General features: G+C 34.5%; 1 protein-coding gene across 2 annotated transcripts in view; it reads right to left on the reverse strand.

Annotated features, from left to right (window-relative positions):
• The window catches only part of AKAP6 (A-kinase anchoring protein 6), a 499,176-nt gene that overhangs the window by 46,566 nt on the left and 431,271 nt on the right, over nt 1-21,339 (reverse strand). For both annotated transcript variants that reach the window (XM_060096326.1, XM_060096325.1), the window contains exon 13: nt 10,532-10,747. In XM_060096326.1, the coding sequence (XP_059952309.1) occupies nt 10,532-10,747 (216 nt within the window). The remainder of the gene's footprint in view (nt 1-10,531; nt 10,748-21,339) is intronic.

Raw genomic sequence — 21,339 nt, forward strand, 5'->3', positions numbered from 1 at the left:
TGTTTTATGATTCTTCCAGTGGTCAGAAAGATTTTACCCTATAATATTTTTTCTAAATTTTTACATCTTACATTTAGGTTTCTGACCCATTTGGACTCATTTTTGTATATGGTGCAATATATTGTTCAATTTCATATTTGTGCATATGGATATTCAGTTAGTCCAGGATTATTTGTTGAAAGACTATCCTTGGAATTGCCTTTGCACCTTTGTCAAAAACCAATTAACCATTTATGTGGAGCTCTAGTTCTGAAATATCTATCCTGATCTATTTCTTGGCTTTGACACTAATGCCATATTCTCTTGACTACTATAGCTTTATTGCAAGCCTTGAAATTAGGAGATGTAAGTCCTCCAACTTTATTTATCTTAAAAAAAATTTTTTTGGACTACATTTAAAATAGATAACCAACGAGGACCAAGTGTATAGCACAGGGAACTCTGCTCAGTATTCTGTAATAACCTAAATGGGAGAAGAATTTGAAAAAGAATAGATACAAGTATATGTATAACTGAATCACTTTGCTGTATACCTGAAACTAACACAACATTGTTAATCAACTATGCTCCAAAATAAAATAAAAATTTAAAATAAATTTAAATAAATTTAAAATAAAATAAAATAAAATAAAACTGTTTTGGCTATTCCAGTTTCTTTGCATTTCCATGTGAATTTTAGAATCAGCTTATAAATTTCTACCAAAAACATAACTGGGATTTTCATTTGTATTACATTGACTTTATAGATAAATCTGGGGAGAATTGATATCTGAATATTATTGTGCTTAAGGAAACAATTCTATTTACCATCACATCATAAAGAATAAAATACCTGGACTAAACCTACATAAGGAGACAAAAGACCTATACTCTTATACACTGATGAAAGAAATTGAAGATGACACATACAGATGGAAAGATATACTATGTTCGTGGATTGGAAGAATCAATATTGTCAAAATGACTATACTACCCAAGGCAATCTACAGATTCAATGCAATCCCTATCAAATTACCAGTGGCATTTTTCACAGAACTAGAGCAAAAAAAAAAAAATTAAATCTATTTATAAATACAAAAGACCCCAAATAGCCAAAGCAATTCTGAGAAAGAAAAATGTTGCTGGAGGAATCAGATTCCCTAATTTCAGACTATACTACAAAACTACAGTAATCAAAACAGTATGGTACTGGCACAAACACAGAAACACTGATCAATGGAACAGGATAGAAAGCCCAGAAATAAACCCATGCACCTATGGTCAATTAATCTACGACAAAGAAGGCAAGCATATACAATGGAGAAAAGACAGTCTCTTCAATAAGTGGTGCTGGGAAAATGGGACAGCTACATGTAAAAAAATGAGATTAGAACATTCTCTAAAACCATACACAAAAATAAACTCAAAATGGATTAAAGACCTAAATGTAAGGCCAGACACTATAAAACTCTTAGAGGAAAACATAGGCAGAACATTCTTTGACATAAATTGCAGCAATATCTTTTTTGATCCACCTACCAGAGTAATGAAAATAAAAACAAAAATAAATAAATGGGACCTAATTAAACTTAAAAGCTTCTGCACAGCAAAGGAAACCACAAGCAAAACGAAAAGACAACCCACAGAATGGGAGAAAGTGCAAATGAAGTGACCGATAAGGGATTAATCTCCAAAATATACAAACAGCTCATGCAGCTCTATGTCAAAAAAAAAAAAGCCAATCAAAAAATGGGCAGAAGACCTAAATAGACATTTCTCTAAAGAAGACATACAGATGGCCAAAGAGCACATGAAAAGATGCCCAACCTCACTAATTATCAGAGAAATGCAATCAAAACTACAATGAGGTATCATCTCAAACTGGTCAGAATGGCCATCATCAAAAAGTCTACAAACAATAAATGCTGGAGAGGGTGTGGCAAAAAGGGAACCCTCCTACACTGTTGGTGTGAATGTAAATTGGTACAACCATTATGGAGAACAGTATGGAGGTTCCTTAAAAAACTAAAAATAGAACTACCATATGATCCAGCAATCCCACTCCTGGGCATGTATCTGGAGAAAAACATAATCCAAAAAGATAATGCACCCCAGTGTTCACTGTAGCACTATTTATAATAGCAAAGACATGGAAGCAAGCTAAATGTCCACCGACAGAGGAATGGATAAAGAAGATGTGGTACATATATAGAGTGGAATATTAGCCATAAAAAAGAATGAAATAATGTCATCTGCAGCAACATGGAGAGACCTAGAGATTATCATACTAAGTGAAGTAAGTCAGACAAAGATAAATATCATATGTTATCACTCATATGTGGAATCTAATTTTAAAAATGATACAAATGAACTTATTTACAAAACAGAAACAGACTTACAGATATCGAAAACAAAGTTATGGTTACCAGAGGGGAAACGTGGTGGAGGAGGGATAAATCAGGAGGTGGGATGAACGTACATACACTACTATATATAAGATAGATAACCAAAAAGGACCTACTGTATAGCACAGGAAACTCTACTCAATATTCTGTGATAAACTGTATGAGAAAAGAATCTAAAAAAGAATGAATATATGTGTACATATAACTGAATCACTTTGCTGTACACCTGAAACTAACACAGCACTGTAAATCAACAATACTCTAGTAAAATTAAAATAAATAATAATAATAATATTGTGCTTTCTGATCTATGAACACAGTATAGCATATAGTATATAGTATAGTGTTCATCACTCACTTATATAATTTCAGTAATATTTTGTAGCAATCTTTTGTTTTCAGCATATAGGTCTTCCATATTTTTATTAGATATATCCCTAAACATTTCATTTTTTTGCTGCTATTGTAAATGATATTGTTTTTAATTTCAATTTCTGATTGTTAATTGATAGTACATAAAAATACAACTGATATTTATATATTGATCTTGTATCCTACAGCCTTGTTAAATCCTTTATTAGCTCTAGGATCTTTTTTGGAGATTCCATAGCATTTTCTATATAGATGACCATAGAGTTTATGAGTAAGATAACTGTGCTTCTTAATTTCCAAGCAGCATGTCTTTAATTCCTTTTTCTTGCTTTATTTCACTCACTAAAACTTCCAGTGCAATGCTGAATAGAAATGGTGAAAATGGACATCCTTCTTACCATGTTCTTCTTATGTTAGAAGAAAAGCGTTCAGTGTTTTACCACTAAGTATGATGTTACCTGTAGATTATTTGTATATGTCCTTTATTAAGTTGAGGAAGTTCCTACTTTATTCTTAGGTTTCTGAGCTTTTATCAGGAAGGATGTAGGATTTTGGCAAATGCTTTTTCTGCATACCCTGGAACGTAGTTTTCCTTTCTCTTTGTGGTGAATCACACTGATTTCTTTTCAAACTAATTTTGCATTTCTAGACCTCACATGGTCATAATGTGTTATCTATTTTATATACCGTTGATTATTTGATAAAATTTGGTTAAGAATCTGTTTATCTATATTCATGAGGGATACTGGTCAGTAGTTTTCTTGTAATGTCTTTGAGTAATGCTGAGTTGGGAAGAATTTCTTCCTTTTCAATTTTCTGGAAGATTTTGCATAAAATTAGTATAATTTCTTCCTTAACTATTTGGGAGACTTTACCCACAAAGCTGTCTAGGCCTGGAGTTTTCTTTGTAGGGAAATTTTAAGCTAATGATTTAATTTATTTAGCAGATATGGAGCTATTCAGGTTGTGTATTTCCTTTTGAGTAAATGTCTACTGTTTACAACTTTTAAGGAATTTGTATATTTTATTTAAATAATTGAATTTAATGGCATAAAATTATTCATAGTATTTCCTTTACATTCTTTTATATTAGTAGAATCTGTAGTGATGTCTATCTCTTACTCCTGATAATCATTATTTGTTTCTTTTCTCCTTTTTCCCTGATCGGTCTTGCTAGAGCTTTATTAGTTTCATTGATCTCAAAACAAAAAACACCCAGCTTTCTTCCTCATTAACTTTTTTCTATTGTTTTTTCTGTTTTTAATTTCAATGACTTCTGCTCTAAACTTTATTATTTACTTTCTTCTACTTACTTTGTGTTTAATTTGTCTTTCTCTAGTTGCATAAATGTGAAAACCAAGATTATTATTTTGGTGGCAAATTTGTGTCGGTACAAATTTTAATATTTTTTCTATTTCTATTCAGTTCAAAATAATCTCTAATTTCCCTTTTTCATTTCTTCTTGGTCCCAGGAGTTGTAGATAAGTGTGTTATTTAGTTTCCTTATATTTGAGGACTTTTCCAATATATTTCTAATATTTATTTCTAAACTAATTCCATTATAGTCAGAGAACAGGGTGTAATAAGAATGTTTTTTAAGTTTGAGACTTGCTCTGTGGCTCAGAAGAGAGTCAATTTTGGTAGATGTTCTGTCAACACTTGAAAAGGATGTATATTCTCCTGTTGTTCGGTGGAGTGTTTTAAATGTCAATTAGGTCAAGTTGATTTATGGTGTGATTCACGTTTTTTATATCCTTACTGATTTTCTGTCTACTTGTACTATCGATTATTGAGAAAAGTATTGGAATCTCTGCCCCAAATTGTATATTCTTATCTTCTTGTAATTGTATCAGTATTTGATTTATGAATTTGTAAGTTTTGTTACTACAGCACAAACATTTAGTAATGGTGTGTCCTCTTGATTAATTAGCACTTTATCACTAAGAAATATTTTTCTTTATACCTTGTAATATTCTTTGCTCTGAACTCTAATTTGTTGAATATTAATATGGACACTCCAACTCTCTTTTGATTGCATTAGCTTAATATATATTTTTCCATCCTTTTACGTTTAACTTAATTTTTCTTTATAATTAAAATGGCAACATATAGTTCAGTCTTGCTTTTTTAATGCAATCTGTTAATTACTGCCTTTTAATTGGGGTTTTTAGTCCATTTATGCTTAACAGAATTATTGATGCATTTGGTTCAGTTTCCTATCTATTACATCTGTTCTTTATTCTTATTTTTCCTCTTTTTCTGCATTGTGTGTGATATTTTAAAATGATTTCCTTTCCTTTGTTGGCCTATTTGTTATAGCTTCTTGTGTTTTTAAAGAATCATAGTATGTATTTTATCTTATTTATCTTTAAGTAATTCTATACCACTTATCCATCTTTAAGTGATTCTATATATCTTTAAGTGATACTATACTTAATATACGAACCATACAATAGTATAGTTCCATTTCCTGGCCTTTGTGATATTTTTGTCATATGTTCTACTTCTACATATGTTATAAATCCCATAATACATTGTTATTATCTTGCTTTAAACAACCTATTATCATTTAAAGAGATGTAAATAAGATGAAAAAAGACAGTTCATATTAACCCACACAGTAAGTATTTCTAGTGCTTTTCATTTCTCTGTGCAGACTCAGGCTTCCACTAATAACATTTTCTTTTTTCCTATAAGGGTTTCCCTTAACATTTCTTGCAGTTCTGCTGCTGATGGTTTTTTTTAAGTTTTGATATCTGAAAACCATTTATTTTTGTTTTCCTTTTTGAATAGTATTTTCTCTGTGTATAGAATTCTGGGTTATTTTCTTCCAATACTTTAAAGATGTTGTTCCACTATATTCTGACTTGTATTATTTCTGAAAAAAGTATGCTATAACTCTTCCTTCTTATTCTTCTGTATATAATGTATCTTTTTCCTCTAGATACTCTAAAGATACTCTTACTACTGGTTTTAATCAATTTGAACAGAATACCCCTTGGTGTAGTTTTTTCATGTTTCTTGTGCTTAAGGTTTGTTGACATTCTGGATCTGTGGGTTTATACTTTTCATCAAATTTGGAAAATTTGGGCCATTATTTCTTCAAAAATTGTTTCTCCCTCTGCCCTTTTCTCAGGAGTTCCAATTACATATACATTAGGCTGCTTGAAGTTATCTCAGAGCTCACTAATGCTATGCTTTTGTTTTTGTCTTTTTTTTTTCCTCTTTGTTTCATTTTTGACAGTTTCTATCACTATGTTTTCACGTTTATGAATTGTTGCTTCCACACTGTCTGCTTGGTTGTTAATACCATCCAGGGTATTTTTTATCTCAGTCATTATAGTTTTCATCTGTAGAAGTTTGATTTTAGACAGATATCTTCAATGTCTCTACTAAATAAGCTCAATGTACTTTCTAGTTTCTTGAACATATGCAATGCAAGAAAAAAAACTTTTAATGTTCTTGTCTATTAAATCTATAATATGTCATTTCTGGATTTGTTTCTATTAATTGAATTTTCTCCTCATTTTCAAAGATATTTTACTTCTTCTTTGCACACTGGAAGCTTTTGACTGGATGCCAGACACTATAAATTTTACCTTGCTGGATGCTGGATACTTAGATGCTTATAAGCATTCTTGAGTTTTGTACTGGGATATAGTTAAATAACTTTGAAAGGGTTTGATCCTTTCAGGTCTTGCTTTTAAGCTTTTTGGGCAAGACTAGGGTAGCATTTAATCTAATTTTGTCCCATTACTAAGGCAACACTGTTCTTGATACTGTGTCACATGCCCTGTGAATAATAAGGATTCTACTGTGACTGATGGGAAAAGGAACTATTCCCAGCTGTGTATGAGCTCCAGGGATTGTTCCCTCTACTTTTTCAGGTGGTTTCTTCTGCTGAAGATTTAAAAGGATCCCTCTGCATAGCTCTAGAGTCATCTCTCTGTGCAGCTCTCTCCTCTCTGGTACTAAGCCTTATAGCAACTTTAGCTGCCTTGTCCTCCTCAGACTCCCAGACCTGTCCCCTCAACCCAGGGATAATGCTAGGCTCTGCATGGATTTCCTCTTTGCACACTGTGACCTGAAAACTCTGTCTAGGCAGAAATTTGAGTAATCATAGTATCACTTCAGTCATTTCACATCTCTTCATTGCCTGGTATCCAAGGTCTTAAAATTGTGATTTTACCCAGCTTTTAAATTGTTTCAGGTAGAATGGTCCTGGTTCTTTACTCAATCCTGGCTGGAAGTGGAAGTCTGCCCATGTATTTTTAGAGGAAGAAGGTCTATAGCCTTCATCAATAAGTTACCTTCTCCTTGCTAATGATTAATCTGAGTAGATGTATAAATTATTGGTATTGATTCTTGGTGTTTCCATGGTTGTCTCATATATTTTAATTTGCATCTATTGTAGGAAGTGAGATTCAAACTTTTAATAGAAAAAATCCTGGTTCTCTATAATTAACACATCACAAATTCAGAACGCTATTTTGGCAAGTGGGACGATCTAAGGTAATTCAGGCACATGGTATTGCCAGCCAAAATGTGGAGCCTGAATCATAGAAAGAAGGCAGGAGACTAGAAATAAAAATATATGATTCACACGAAAATTAGAATTAAAGTGTAAAAAGTATAGACAGAGATCATTTTTTACAGGTAACACAAAAATAAACCAAATAAGTCTGGGAAAGGAGCTTGAATGTAGAAAGAACAAGGTGTAGTGTCAAATAATTATGCAGTTTCAAATCTTGATGATAAGGGAGAAAGACGCTTTTGGGTTTTGTCTGTTTTAACCCCCAGAATTTAATATAAGATCTCTTGCTTTCTTCCAGTTAAAAAAGAGAGAGAGAGATTCATTATTTACCTAGTTAGGAGAAATAGAGAAGCTTGCTTAATTGATATTTGTACATTTATCTGAATTCCCCTGAATACTATGGGAAGAGTTTCCATATTTTTGTCAGTATTAACTGTAAGCTTGAAGCCCATAATTACCTCAATAGACCTAGCATCATAGTTATTTGCATGTTTGTATTAACTATACTTTTTGAGGAGAAGGAGGATATCTTGTTTACCTTTAAATCTCTAACACTGATTACTATAGAGCATCACTTAGAGAAAATTCACTTATTTAACAAATACTATGGAGTACCTGTTAAGTCCTGCATACTATGTAGGGCTTTTAGGAATGTAAAGGTGAGCAGAAACTGGCGTGTGGCTGCCTTCTTCAGACTAGTGAAGAAGACCAACAGTAATTAAATCATCACACAAACAGATGTAACATGAAAAATGAGGAGTACTGGATAGATGATTAGGTGACATCTCTTATACAAGCTATTTCCAAAGTGACTAAGAAAATTCTACAACACGGAGATAGAATTAGAGCTTCTAATTCTAAGTGCCAGAACCTAGCTCACACTTTCAGAATGACTTTATTCAATACCTCATAGAGAATTTCCTTCAGAAATAATTTGAAGAAAAGAGAGTATACCATGGAGGACTTCATATCATACTTTAAAACTTGGAAAAACTGACCCTACTAGGCAAGAAGAAAGGTTAAAAGGCATCTCCTTGGTGATCTCATGAAGGTGAAATATTCAAATAGGAACATAACACTCAAAGCCATTTTGTGAGAATATGAACATTGAGAATTAATATAGAAATAGTAATTCCAAATCAAATGCCAGAATGAAAAAAAGTTTATCAATTGAAAGCTTGTATTCATTCATTTAGCAAATGTCTATTAAACATCTACTATATGCAGGAATGTCTCAGGCCCTGGAAATATAGCAGTGAGAGTCCCTGTACACAAGAAGGGGATGGCATGGGGGTGGGGACATAGGATAAAAAAGCAAACAGACCACTTAGAGGCTTCTGAGTCTCTACAAAGGCAGCTTCCCACATTGGTAAAATACTTGTTTGCCCATCAAAGCAACTTGGACTCTTTACCCAACCAACAGAGATCAGAGCAAGAAATATCTCCAACGTAATGAGGTACATGGTGTTCATTGTATTGCTGGCATTAGTGCCACTCGCTACTCTTCTATCCCTTTCTCGAGTGATTTTCAATCTTGATTAGCCCAGAGGACCTTATTTGCTACCTCCATCCCAGAAAACCTAACATTCAGCAGCCAGCCTAAAGAAAAGGGGGTGCTCTGTTCATCTTCAGTTTTTATCTACCTCTCTGTAGTAGCTTGAGCCTCTAAGAAGCAGCCAGGGTTTCAAAGCTAAAGCTTACCCCTTTACCACAGAAGTAGGATAAAAATGTCTACAGCTAGTCTGCAGAGATCCAGTTCTGCATCCCTCATCATGATTTCAAATAAATCTCCGAAGAAACACAGTTTTGTTTCCTCCAAAGCAGCTTGAATGCTTCCAAAATGTTAAGAGCTTCTCCAGGTGCAGTTGGTTTTTGTGTAAATTTTATTATCACCACTACTATGCTTAGATGTTTCAAACTATAGAATAAAAAATAACCTCTTCTATGCTTTCAAACACTCAGAGAAAAAGAAAGAAAGAAAGAAAGGAAGGAAGGAAGAGAGAAAAAGAAAGAAAAGGAAGGACTCTAGCTAAATAGCTTCACAACAAATAGGTCATTTCAAGAAAAGACATCCAATTATATAGAATCTGATTACTGGTAATAACTTGGAAGTCTTAAGAAATTTAATGACTTCAGCGCAAAACAATTAAAGTGAACTACTGAGGATAAAATCACCCCCTAGACTCAACATAACTACAGATGCAAAAAGAGTGAGAAGGCTTACTGCTTCATTGTCCCTTCTGTTCCCAGTCCCCAATGCCAAACACATCAGATAACCTAAATATTTAGGTTTTGTTAAAATTAGAATTCATAGGAGAAGGCTGTTTTTCAGTGGCAGGATTATTATACTTGATTTTACAATTTTGAATCTTGAACTTTCCAAAGACATAGAACTGATAATATAAATATACAAGAAAAAAATTTCCATTGTATGTATGTATGTATGTGTGTGTGTATTTCATTTATGTAAGTCAAACATGAGAATTAGGCCTTCAACTAACAGACACTAGCTTCAAGGTCATTTGGGGAATGTAATCTTTTTATCAATAAATCCTCTCCCTTAAGGTTTTCTGGACAAGTGTGTATTCTACATTATAATAAAACAACTCTAGTTATATATATATATATATATATATATATTTCCTTCATCTAGCAACAGCTTGAATTTACAGTCAATTTGGAAAATTCTTAAACGGGGTCCCAACCTCTACCTCGAGCACTGCATTAAAACTCTCTCACTGCATTAAGGAAACTTGCTAGTTCTCAGCAATGCAACTGTATTGGAAGGAGCTCTAAGCAGGAGCAACGGAGATTGTTTTACACGTGGATGGTGTTAATTCATATCATGTAAAGAAAAGGTAAACTGTATACTTTGTTGCCTTGTCTGTAAAGCATACACATTGCTCCATATGCTCCGAGAGTGGTAAACCACCCCCTAGCAAAATCTTCATGGGGTTTTGTATGATTAATGATATTGTTGGTGATGTTTACCAAACCTTAGTTTGGTAAGGTTAAGCAAAGTCTCCATATGAATTTTTTAAAAGACAATGAGACTAAAATGCATCTTATCGGTAGGCAAATGAATCTCTGTTGTATGATAAAAGCAGTTTCTTTTAGCAGTTAGAGATTTAGTTAGCAAAACCACTTGTAAGATGAACACATTTTCCAAGCCCTGAAAGAATTTCTTTTTTCTAAGAAAAATGAGAGAGCATTATGCTTTAAAAAAGAAATCATCACTCACAGGTTCCTTTCCCATCTTCTTTTGTAGCCGAGTTTGCCACTGGACGGCTTGCATGACAATGGCTTCCCACCTTCTTTCAAGATTTACAATGATCAGCTGCATGGGCTGGTGGTCCGCGTTCAGATTGCAGGTCTCCCGGTCATCCAGAAGATGTTGGCATAATCGCAGGATGGAGGCCACTCCACGACGTCGCTGCTTTATTTCACAACAGAGGGACTGTGACAGAAAGAGGGACCAATCCATTAGTGTTTCTAGGGCAGATTTCCCTAAAACATAAAACACCCTCTTCCACCATAATTTTAAATTGTAGTGATACGCTCAGCTGCGAACAATAGGACAAGAAGGACTCTGGAGTTGCCTTTGGATTAGAGATCTTCTACAGACACCCAACTGATGCCAATGAATTTAGCTGTATCTCATTCCTCTTCCTTTTTTAAAAAAAAAAAACTGATTTCTACATCTAAAATGTTGGGTCCCACTTTGATATCTAGGTGATTAACTTAATGAAATAAAGCATTTATGCCAAACAGGTTGACATGCTTTGATTCAAGGTCACAGGAAACACAAAAGACAGAAAAGTCCTCCAAAAGGAAATGGAGTATTTCCAAATTTACTCCTAGATTCTTTGGAGCCAGAAGTTTACTTTTCTAGGCTGTAAATAAGTTAAATAAGATTGCAAAAAAATTGATATATAACAGCTATTGTTTGAAAAAAACAATAAGCAACATTTCTCTTCCGAAACTTGATTAACAAAGCAATAATGTTCTGAAAACAGAAATTAGGATAATGGATTATTAATGCATTATTTGTTAGTTGCTGTGTTTCTTTTAATAGACCTTCACACTATTTAAGAGGGATATGCATGCATCAAAGTAAGATTTTGCCCCCAGAAGCATCTGTATTGCTGCAGTGACCCTAAGCTGAACAATTCAAGCAAAATAGTGGGCACACATGTCTAAAAATATTATATCTTTTCTTTGCCTACGGACAGTGTGTAAGTGATACTCTAATTCAAAGCCTTTGGGAGAAACGATGATTATATCCACAAACATCACTGAATTACTAATCTCCTTCTACTGCCACAATTGGACTGTTCTAACAGTCAACAGATTGCTTATTAATCAACAAGGATAAACAAGACAATGCAATTTCATTTAGTGCTAGAGTTTTAATGCCTAAAAGTATTTGTGCTTAAAATGTTAATCTAGATAAGTCTTCATTAGAAGAAGTCTTAAAATGATTAAGTGCAGTTCATTGAAATGTGCAGAGTGGTAGTAGATCAGCAGGTGGATGTCTCATACAGATGTTCCACTTATTGATATAATACATGCTATAGCCATTTAAACAACCCTAACTCAGTAATAGCTGGAATTCTATTATTTCTGTAATGAGAGAACCCCGTACTTTTAATTTTTTTTTTTTTTTTTTTTTTTTTTGTGGTACGCGGGCTTCTCACTGCTGTGGCCTCTCCCGTTGCGGAACACAGGCTCCGGATGCGCAGGCTCAGTGGCCATGGCGCACGGACCCAGCTGCTCCGCGGCATGTGGGATCTTCCCAAACCAGGGCACGAACCCGTGTCCCCTGCATCGGCAGGCGGACTCTCAACCACTGCGCCACCAGGGAAGCCCTAATATTTTTGAATTTTAAATAAGGTGAATGACAAATTCCCATACCTCTATTTACAGCAAAATATGACTAGGAATTTTATTATTCAGTTTATACCAGTATAGCATTTTTTGTTATATTTCTTGAACCTACCCTTATTTACTTTCCTAGGGATCATTACTATTTTCCTATATAACTCCTGATAGAACCACCAGGTCTGACAAATTTCTTTACTGATGCTATTCATTAGTTCAATGCTGAATGAGAAACCCCTACACATTCAAAGATAAAACTTGAGGGTCTACCAAAGCAATAGGCATTGTTTCCATTACCTCTCCCAATCTTGCTAACTGACCCTCCCCACATGCATTCTCTCTCTCCTTCTCTCTTTCTCTCTCTCTCTCTCTCACACACACACACACACACACACACACACACACACACACACACACCCTTCAATAATTTGCTCTCTTGCGCTAGAACAACTGTTGAGCAAGTCAAACTATCAAGCCCACTTAATAATCTGTCATTTTTTGGCCCAATATTAAACATTTCAAGATAATAATACAGCCAACTGGGATTGATTCAAATGAGTTCTATGAATATACATGTTGAAGATTTTGGGTTTTTTGTCTGTGTTTTGTCATTAAATTGTTAAAAATAAAGGGCTAGAAAAATCAAGACATGCTTCCATGCCACAAAACTGGATCTTGCAAAACTCCATTTTAAGTTGACTAAAATAATGACTGCATTTCTCCAGCCAACAAAAAGTCCCTATGTTTCTTAGCTAAATGAGAATTTGCCATGGATGACACTAAAGGTATGTGTGGACTTAGCACAGCCACATTAGGTGATATTCACAAAGCAGCCCAAATGGGCTTCATTCACCTCACAGGCATTTTCAAAGTTCTGAAACAGGACATGTGAGGTTGCTAGGGGAAATTTTCATAAAGGTGATTGGCCATAACTGTTTATTAGTATCTAGAATGTATCCAGTATTTAAGTATCCAGATGATCCCCACCCCACATCTTAATGACAGTCTATGGGTTTTAAAACTGTGTTAGCTGTTTTTAAAAACTGTTGACACTGTTGACACTCAATATCTGATTTTCAGATCTCCACAATTCTGCAGTTTAAAAAGTTTTAGATATTCAAAGAACTTAGTGTACACTCTAGATCAATTTATTCTATATGCACACTTCGGAAATAACACTACTTTTAAAAGGAGAGGAACATTGAGAATTTTACATGGCCAACATATTTTTCAGTACTTTTTTACATCTAAGTGATATAATTGATAACATTCTTTTACATAAATGTGTTTCCAGGACAACCATTAAAATGTACATGCTTATTTATAATCACAAACACATACTAAATAAAATCAGTGCATTTGCTGGTAATGTTTCTTAGAATCAGTAGAGTTCACATTATTTCCATGATACACTATGCATAGAGAAATGTTAAATATAACTACATAGGAACAAAATGATTATTATAACTATTTTTGGCTTACATTTTCAGAGAACAGAACAGAAACCCAAGCTAAGCAATCTAAGTAAGGCACAGAAATAAGACAGACTCATCCCTGCCTCCCAGACCTCCTCAATGTGTATTGCACCTTGCATCTGCCAGGCACTGTTTCAGGCATGGAGGCTTCAAAAAGGAGCAAGTTACTGCTCCCTCTCTCAAGGAGCTGAGAGTCTATTGTTGGTGGACTATACAGTACCAAGAATAATACAGAGAGGCAGGTGCTAACAGAAGTTTGTGCAGGTTGCTATCGGAGGAGTCGTGAAATCTTCAGGGAAACAGTGTGAGCCAGATGGTCCAAGTTCAGTAGCAAGTAGCCTGGGACCCTGGGAGTACCCAGTGTGTTGGAGAAAAGAGAGAGTAAAGCAGATGGAAAAGTAAGGAACAGAAAAGTTTATAAGGTTTTTCATTTTTGCCAGTTTTGAAGCATTGTCCTTGATAGCCAATGAGATCATGTTGGTTCCCAAGCACAGTCATGTTGCCTTCCCAGAAAAGTAGAAAGAAAAGGAGTGGGAAAGAAAGTGTAAAAAGAAAGGAGAACTAATTATCAATATATCTAAGAGAAAGATATTCCAAATGCTTTTGTATTTAGTTATGTATTTATTTATCATTATTTTTGTATTTTGTTATACATTTAGTATCATTATTATTTGGTAATCTTTAGGAATTTTTTCCTACAAAGCTACCTCTGTTAGTATGTAGGTCATTGTCTTAGTATCACTTCAGAATCCAATTGTTAGAATATAGTTCGGTGTTCTACTTTTAAGTCTCTAATGACCTATATAATTTGGTTATTTTATACCTCTACTCAACTTCCTCATGTTACTCAAAAAGCATATTTGCTATAAAAGTTGAGAAGTATATAAAAGTGAAAATCAAAATTTCTAATTTGTTTTTTCCTTTACAAATCTCCAACCCTTTAAACATATCTTTTTGGACATGTTGTAAGAGAGCTGCCAACAGATGGAAGATTTTTACTTTATACTTATAAATGATCAATCTGATTTTCAATTCACCAGTGGTGATACAAAGGGGCGTTTTTGGTTTATGTGGGGTTTTTCTCCTCTCCTGACTTGCTTTATGAACTTCTCTGACTGTTGAAACCACTCATATTATGGAGCCAAATGTGATGTAACATCATTCCTGCCACTGGCTTCAGTTTAACACCACTGAACGTAAGGCTTCCAATATTGGTAATTTATTCTTCATTATACATAAAATTTATGTATTTATGCACACATATTGCATAGAATGATTATATTTACTTGTACAGTTGACCCTTAAACAATGGCGGGGTTAGGGGTACCAACCCCCAGCACAATCAAAAATCTGATTACAATTTATGTCCAGCCCAGGGTTCCTCTGTATCCAGGGTTCCACATCTGCAAATTTAACCAACCCACTCATCACAGAGCATAGTAGTATTTACTGTTGAAAAAAACTCCGAGTATAAGTGGACCTGTACAGTTCAAACACATGTTGTTCAAGAGTCAAATGTACACCCATATTCTTGACATTAAATAATACTGTCATCTCCTATTACAAAAGGATATAAATAAGCCTACAATTAAAGAACTACAATTAGACCAAGAACCAAAATGCACAATAAATAAAATGTAAGAACTAAATAGAGAAAAAACACATGAGGAGGAAAATGAAATTCAAAAAATACCCAAACCAAGTATATGGTAAACGCAGAGAGAAAAAAATTAAATCTAGCTGAGAAACTCCAAAGAAATTTGTCTCCATATCTCTTACATAATTTTATTTAGCAGTTAATGTAACATCATTAGGTCGGTCAATAGAAACAAAGTGGTGGGACTTTAGGTAATGTGTCAAAATAAAAAATTATTTATGAAGCAATTCCATTTATAAAGTCAAACATGACTTTACCTTCTAGATGAATCAATTGTTTAAACACTATCTACTGAATATGCCTTCTATGTGGCAAGCACAACAAAGAAACTTCAATCTGTATATGTATGTGATATGTACCTGCCTTCAATGTAGTTGGCGTGAGGAAATATACAGAGAGAAAAGAGAGAAGTGAAAAGATAGGCACATTCTTCTAGTTTAAATAGGATCATATAAAAGCAGACAGCTCCATCTCTTTGTTGCAAGGGTTTTCTACACTTTTTCATGTGCTTTTCTTCTTTTTTGCATTTTCTGTATTTTACCATTCTAATTACATGAGGTGAGCAATTGTCTTCTCTTAGTCTGCTACCTGTGACCAAATTTTCTAGAGCAAAATTTCTCAGTGTGTTCCCTGGGCCAAGCAGTATTAGCATTATCTGGAAACTTGTTAGAAACAAGAATTCCCTGGTGCCACTCCATATCTTGTGAATCAGCAACTCTGGGGTGGGCCCCAATGAGTCATGGTTCAACCAGCCCTACAGGTGATTAAAATGCATGTTAAAGTTTGAGAACATTGCTCTACAGAAAACAGAGGAACTTAGTTTTCCAGATAAGAAAATTAATCTAGTTGAGTAGTTTTTTAGAAGTATAAAAATAGAAGTTGTAAGTTCTGATTCTGGAGTCACACTTGTAGCCAAGAGCCTAAAGACCACACCCATTGGTGATCAATTATTTTTTAATTAATTTTTATTGGAATACAGTTGCTTTACAATGTTATGTTAGTTTCTACTGTACAGCAAAATGAATCAGCTATACATATACATATATCCCCTCTTTTTTTGGATTTCCTTCCCAGTTAGGTCACCACAGTGCATTAAGTAGAGTTCCCTGTGCTATACAGTATGTTCTCATTAGTTACCTATTTTATACATAGTATCGATAGTGTATATGTATCAATCCCAATCGCCCAATTCCTCCCACCCCCAATTATTTTTTAATTGTTATTGAATGGCTAAAAAAATTAATGAATCAATCAATGAATAGGTCTTTTCAGCCAGTGATAACTTTATATTATTAGTATTTGTTTGATGATCTCCAGAATGTTAATATAATTAAGAATGCTGAGCTCATGCAGCTCAATATCAAAAAAAAAAAACAACCCAATAAAAAAATGGGCAGAAGACCTAAATAGACATTACTCCAAAGAAGACATACAGATGGCCGAGAAGTATATGAAAAGCTGCTCAACATCACTAATTATTAGAGAAATGCAAATCAAAACTACAATGAGGTACCACCTCACACCAGTTAGAATGGGCATCATCAGAAAATCTACAAACAACAAATGCTGGAGAGGGTGTGGAGAAAAGGGAACCCTCTTGCACTGTTGGTGGGAATGTAAATTGATACAGCCACTATGGAGAACAGCCTGGAGGTTCCTTAAAAAACTAAAAATAGAACTACCATTCGACACAGCAATCGCACTACTGGGCATATATCCAGAGAAAACCATAATTCAAAAAGACACATGCACCCCAATGTTCCTTGCAGCACTATTTACAATAGCCAGGTCATGGAAGCAACCTAAATGCCCATTGACCGACGAATGGATAAAGAAGATGTGGTACATATATACAATGGAATATTACTCAGCCATAAAAAGGAATGAAATTGGGTCATTTGTAGAGACGTGGATGGATCTAGAGACTGTCATACAGAGTGAAGTAAGTCAGCAAGAGAAAAACAAATATTGTATATTAACGCATATATGTGGAACCTAGAAAAATGGTACAGATGAACCGACTTGCAGGGCAGAAATAGAGACACAGATGTAGAGAACAAATGTATGGACACCAAGGGGGGAAAGTGGAGGGGGGTTGGTGGTGGGATGAATTGGGAGATTGGGATTGACATATATACCCTAATATGTATAAAATAGGTAACTAATAAGAATCTGCTGTATAAAATAAATTAAATTAAATTTAAAAAAAGAATGCTGATTGAGTACTGTATTTGGGGATTTTACTCCTTTTGGTTATTTTTATCAAGTAAGTCATTTACTAATTAATGACTCTAACATATTTGGCATTGTGCTAAATTAAATAGAAGCTTTGCTCTCAGGGAGTTTACATAGTAATCAAAACCTTGATGACTGTTTGGAAGGTACAAGGGCATCAGGTAATGCTACTGCCTACAGCCATGGTCTGAGAAGAATGTATAGCAGGTGGGAAAAATGAGAGGCTATACTGGTACCTCTATGATTCTCCAGAAGATGCTTTTGACTGGTTGGTTCGGAATCATAATTTGGGGGCAAGGTTGGCAAAGATCACATGAATGATATTTCTTATAGCAATAAACATTTATTGGGTATCAATTATGTGCCAAACACCGTAATTTTCATTACAGGAATGGCACTGGTGGATAAGAGGCATATAATATGATGTGGTACCTGATCTTAAGGGCTTGTAATCTGGCTGTAAAGAGAAGCCTCTGGCTACTCAAAATGAGAGCTATCAATACAAGGCAAAGGTTTTTGATAAGACCTAACCCATCAGGTTGTTGTAGGTTTTAAATGAGGTAAGTGAGGTGAATGTGCCATGTGAATAGTGAGGCTGTGACCCAAAAGTAATGTGCAATTGATATACATGCTAAATTATGGGCATTGACTTTAGCATGATATACATGCTAAATTATGGGCATTGACATTACTAGCTGGAGTAGATAAAGATTCATAGGACTAGAATTAGGCCATAAAAGTTGCTGAAGTTTGAAAAAGTGGAGGGGAAGAAGGACAGGCATTACAGTTGGGAGATTCACATAAGAAAAGGTCAAGAAACCACAGATTTCCTTTTTTTTGGCCACGCCACTCGGCTTGCAGGATCAAACCCATGCCCTCAGCAGTGAAAGCACACGGTCCTAACCACTGGACCACCAGGGAATGCCCAAGAAACCATAACTTTTGCAACATTTTAAAAAGCAAGGAATTTCAAGTGGAATATTATGTTAATAATAATTCAATTATCCACCTATCCATCTAAATGTACTTGAAAGTGCCTCCTATGTTCCAGGCACTGTTCTCACTGGTAGGGATATAACGGTGGGCAACAAGATTTCTGCTCTCATGGAACTTATATGCAAATTTATCTCTGTGTTGGGGGGTGGCAGTGGTGTGAGGCTGGAAATAAAACATAAATAAATATACCAGAAAATATCAATATATGTTGGCGAGGAGACAGAGAAACTGGAACCCTCATCTGTTGCTGGTGGGATTTCAAAATGATGTACTCACTTTGGAAAACAGTACATTTCCTCAAAAAGTTAAACAGAATTACCATATGGTCCAGGAGTTTCTCTCCTAGGTATATACCCAAAAGAACTGAAAACATATGGCCACACAAAAACCTGTAGACAAATTCATAACCACATGATTCATGATAGCCAAAAGGTGCAAATGACCCAAACATCCATTAATAGAGAAATAGATTTAAAAAAACCAGTATATCCATACAATGGGATATTTTTTGGCAATAAAAAGGAATGAAGTACTGATACATACCACAGCATGGATGAAAACATTATGCTAAGTGAAATAAGCTGGACACAAAGGCCACGTGTTGTATGAGTTCATTTATATGAAATGGCCAGAATAGGCAAATGCATAGAAACAGAAAGTATATTAGTAGGTGCCAGGGGTTGCAGTCGGGGGATATAGGGAGTGACTGCTGAGAGGTAAACGGTTTCTTTTCAGGGTGGTAAAAACATTTTGAAATTAGATTTTATGGTATGTGAATTATATCTCAATAAAGTTGTTATTTTTTTAAATCTCTCAGTTAAGGGCAGGTATATATTGTCAACCACAAAACTGATGATATAATCAGATAATTTTCCATTCCTTTAGAGTGTGTTATGACAACAGACTCGATATTACCAATACCATCCAGTCAGTCACCATGGTTCTGCAACCATGGATCAATACACTGATTAATACACTTACAAATGCAAATGTAGAACTTTTATTTATTTATTTTTAAAGTAATGGCTATAAAATTTCCTGGGATACAGTTACAACTACAGACCTATAAATCTCAGTCAACGGATAAAACATTCTGCTATATGATAAAAAAATACAGTTCCTTTTTAAGTATAGCTGTCCTAACTTCTAGAGACATCATAAAACGTAACAGAAAAGTATATATATAAGAGCATGCCTGGAAAAGGAGTTGAAGAAAATGTGGGAGTTGAAGAATGTTAGTTAAGTGTAATTATTGCAGTGATGAGTTTCATATATATTTAGACATATCTTATGAAATTGTAATCTATTGTGTTGTTAGTATCTGTGCAAGAATGAGAGACCTGACATGTCAGATAGACTTCACAGACTTTACCAAAGATGATTCTGAGTTGACTATATGTATCTGAACCAAAACAAAATAAAAATAATGCTATGTTTGCTTCAAATAATCAAGATTTACTTGAATGCAAAATAATAACCAACAATCATTGAGCCATAACTTGCTAGAGCTCTTTTCTTAGTAGTATTTTCTTAGTTATTTTTCACTAATCTCCTACACTAATGACAAATTTTTTTGTGTATTCCTGTGTGCTATGCATTTTTTAGGTACTTTATATGTATGGACTCATTTAATCCTCACAACAGCACTCTGAGACATACATTGCTGTCATCTACCTATTTTACAAATGAGATAATGGAGACACAGAGAGGTTAAGTAACAGCAAATAAGCAGCAAAGGATTTTAACCCATGCAACCTGAACCCAGAGTCAATTCATGAAAACACTATGGTACGTTGCCTTTCATAAGAGAGCTGAAGAAGCTTGGAAATTTTTGACATTTTCAGACCACCTCTGCCCCTGAGTTCTAACCAGAAGTGGTCACAGCCATAAAGTTACTGTTGATCAGAGAGCCAACAACTTCTTCCATATACCTGTCAGGGGTCTATCTTATACCCATTCCTAAGCCTGCAAATATGATAAGAATTTATAACCTATGCAATTCTTAAGCCCAGGGTAGTTAATGATAGCAGAGGTGGAAAAAATACTAATTAATTAATTGAACAAATATTTATTAAACATCTTTATAATGGGCACTGTTCTCAGTGTTGGAGATACATCAGTGAACAAAACAAAACTTTCTGCCCTCAAGGACCTCATATTCTAGCAGACAGTGGGAGATAATCTCTTTTCTGAGAAAGACGTAAATCATATAAATAATAATGAAGAGATTTAACAAAAGTAAGAAACATTCATTAGGCAAATGATTATCAAAGTTTCCAGCAAGGGATCAGCAGATTTGGTCCTGACATCTCCATTCTTGAGCCAATTATGTGTTTAACTTAACTATACCTAGTGTATAGTGTATGTTACAAATAAGAAAAAATTTTAAAAAATAAATAAATAAAAAATAAAATGACCTAGCAAGATTAAAAGTTTTGATAGGAAGAGAAAAAAAAGGAAACAGGGAAACGAAATTGGAAGTATTAAAGCAAGATACCCTTTTTCTAAATATGCACACACATATCTATATTTTCCTGAAAACCCCACTGAAAAGAATGGTGAACAACCTGTTGTGTGTTGACCTGTGTGAGCCATCTTGTTCTGGTAGAGGAGATGGTGGTCATCACAGATAAGGAATGGGCTGAGCAGGCAACTTTGGCTCTTTTGGCAAACATGAATTTAACAGACATGATGTCAGAAATAAATCTAGTCAAAAAAAAGAAAAAGAAATAAATCTAGCCCCAAACCAAAATGGAAGTGAATATCAGAAAAATGATTCTATTAAAAGTGAACTTTAGGGAATTC

This window comes from Mesoplodon densirostris, chromosome 4 (genome assembly GCF_025265405.1).
Source record: "Mesoplodon densirostris isolate mMesDen1 chromosome 4, mMesDen1 primary haplotype, whole genome shotgun sequence".
In the NCBI taxonomy this organism is placed as follows: domain Eukaryota; kingdom Metazoa; phylum Chordata; class Mammalia; order Artiodactyla; family Ziphiidae; genus Mesoplodon; species Mesoplodon densirostris.